At 40.3% G+C, this 638-nt stretch overlaps 1 protein-coding gene across 1 annotated transcript in view; it reads left to right on the top strand.

The window, feature by feature from the left end:
- Positions 1 to 638, top strand: part of LOC107562782 (CTTNBP2 N-terminal-like protein) — a 20,387-nt gene that overhangs the window by 18,007 nt on the left and 1,742 nt on the right. Inside the window, exon 4 of the mRNA XM_016247503.1 lies at positions 160 to 267. Coding sequence (XP_016102989.1) covers positions 160 to 267 — 108 coding nt within the window. The remainder of the gene's footprint in view (positions 1 to 159; positions 268 to 638) is intronic.

The following is a 638-nucleotide window of genomic DNA, read 5'->3' as shown; positions in this document are numbered from 1 at the left end:
ATTATGCTCATAAACATAAGAAAAATAATGTGACTCATTTAATGTGACTCAAACGTCATTAACTCAAATGAAATAATATATGCCCACTGTTTATTAGGTGGTGCAGTTATAATTAGTCATCTTTCTTTACCTGATGTTTGAATGTGTGTATGCCTGTAGGTAATAGCAGATTTAGAAGAAGAGAAACGACGGCGTGCTCAAGACAATGCTGCGGGTGATGACATCACTGCCATGCTGGAGAAGGAACGAGACAGACTTCTGCAACAGGTAACCAGGCAATGCCACCAAAACATATATACACATGCACAAACTGTGGCATTATAAATACAACATAAACTGCAAAATAAAAGCAATCACAGCACCCTGTGCCAGCAGATTTTGTGTGGCTTTGTTGTGTAACTGTTACCGCAGATGTCTTTTCTACAGAGGAAAGTCTGCATTGTTTTTATGGACTGCGGTGCATAAGAGTCCGTCCACCTCTGTGTGTGTATGAAGTCATTCCATTGTGTTTTTATGGGATTAGGATAAAGTGATGTTAAGGTCAAAGTACAGACTGCAGTATTATGTAAAAGGCCCTTCCTGCCCTGCCCTGGCCTGAGTTTCACTTACATACATACAGGCACACACACACAGGTTTA

Source organism: Sinocyclocheilus grahami, unplaced genomic scaffold (genome assembly GCF_001515645.1).
Source record: "Sinocyclocheilus grahami isolate Dianchi unplaced genomic scaffold, SAMN03320097.WGS_v1.1 scaffold839.1, whole genome shotgun sequence".
Lineage (NCBI taxonomy): Eukaryota > Metazoa > Chordata > Actinopteri > Cypriniformes > Cyprinidae > Sinocyclocheilus > Sinocyclocheilus grahami.
Note: the sequence above shows the minus strand (reverse complement) of the source record. Positions and strands in the feature narration are given on the sequence as shown.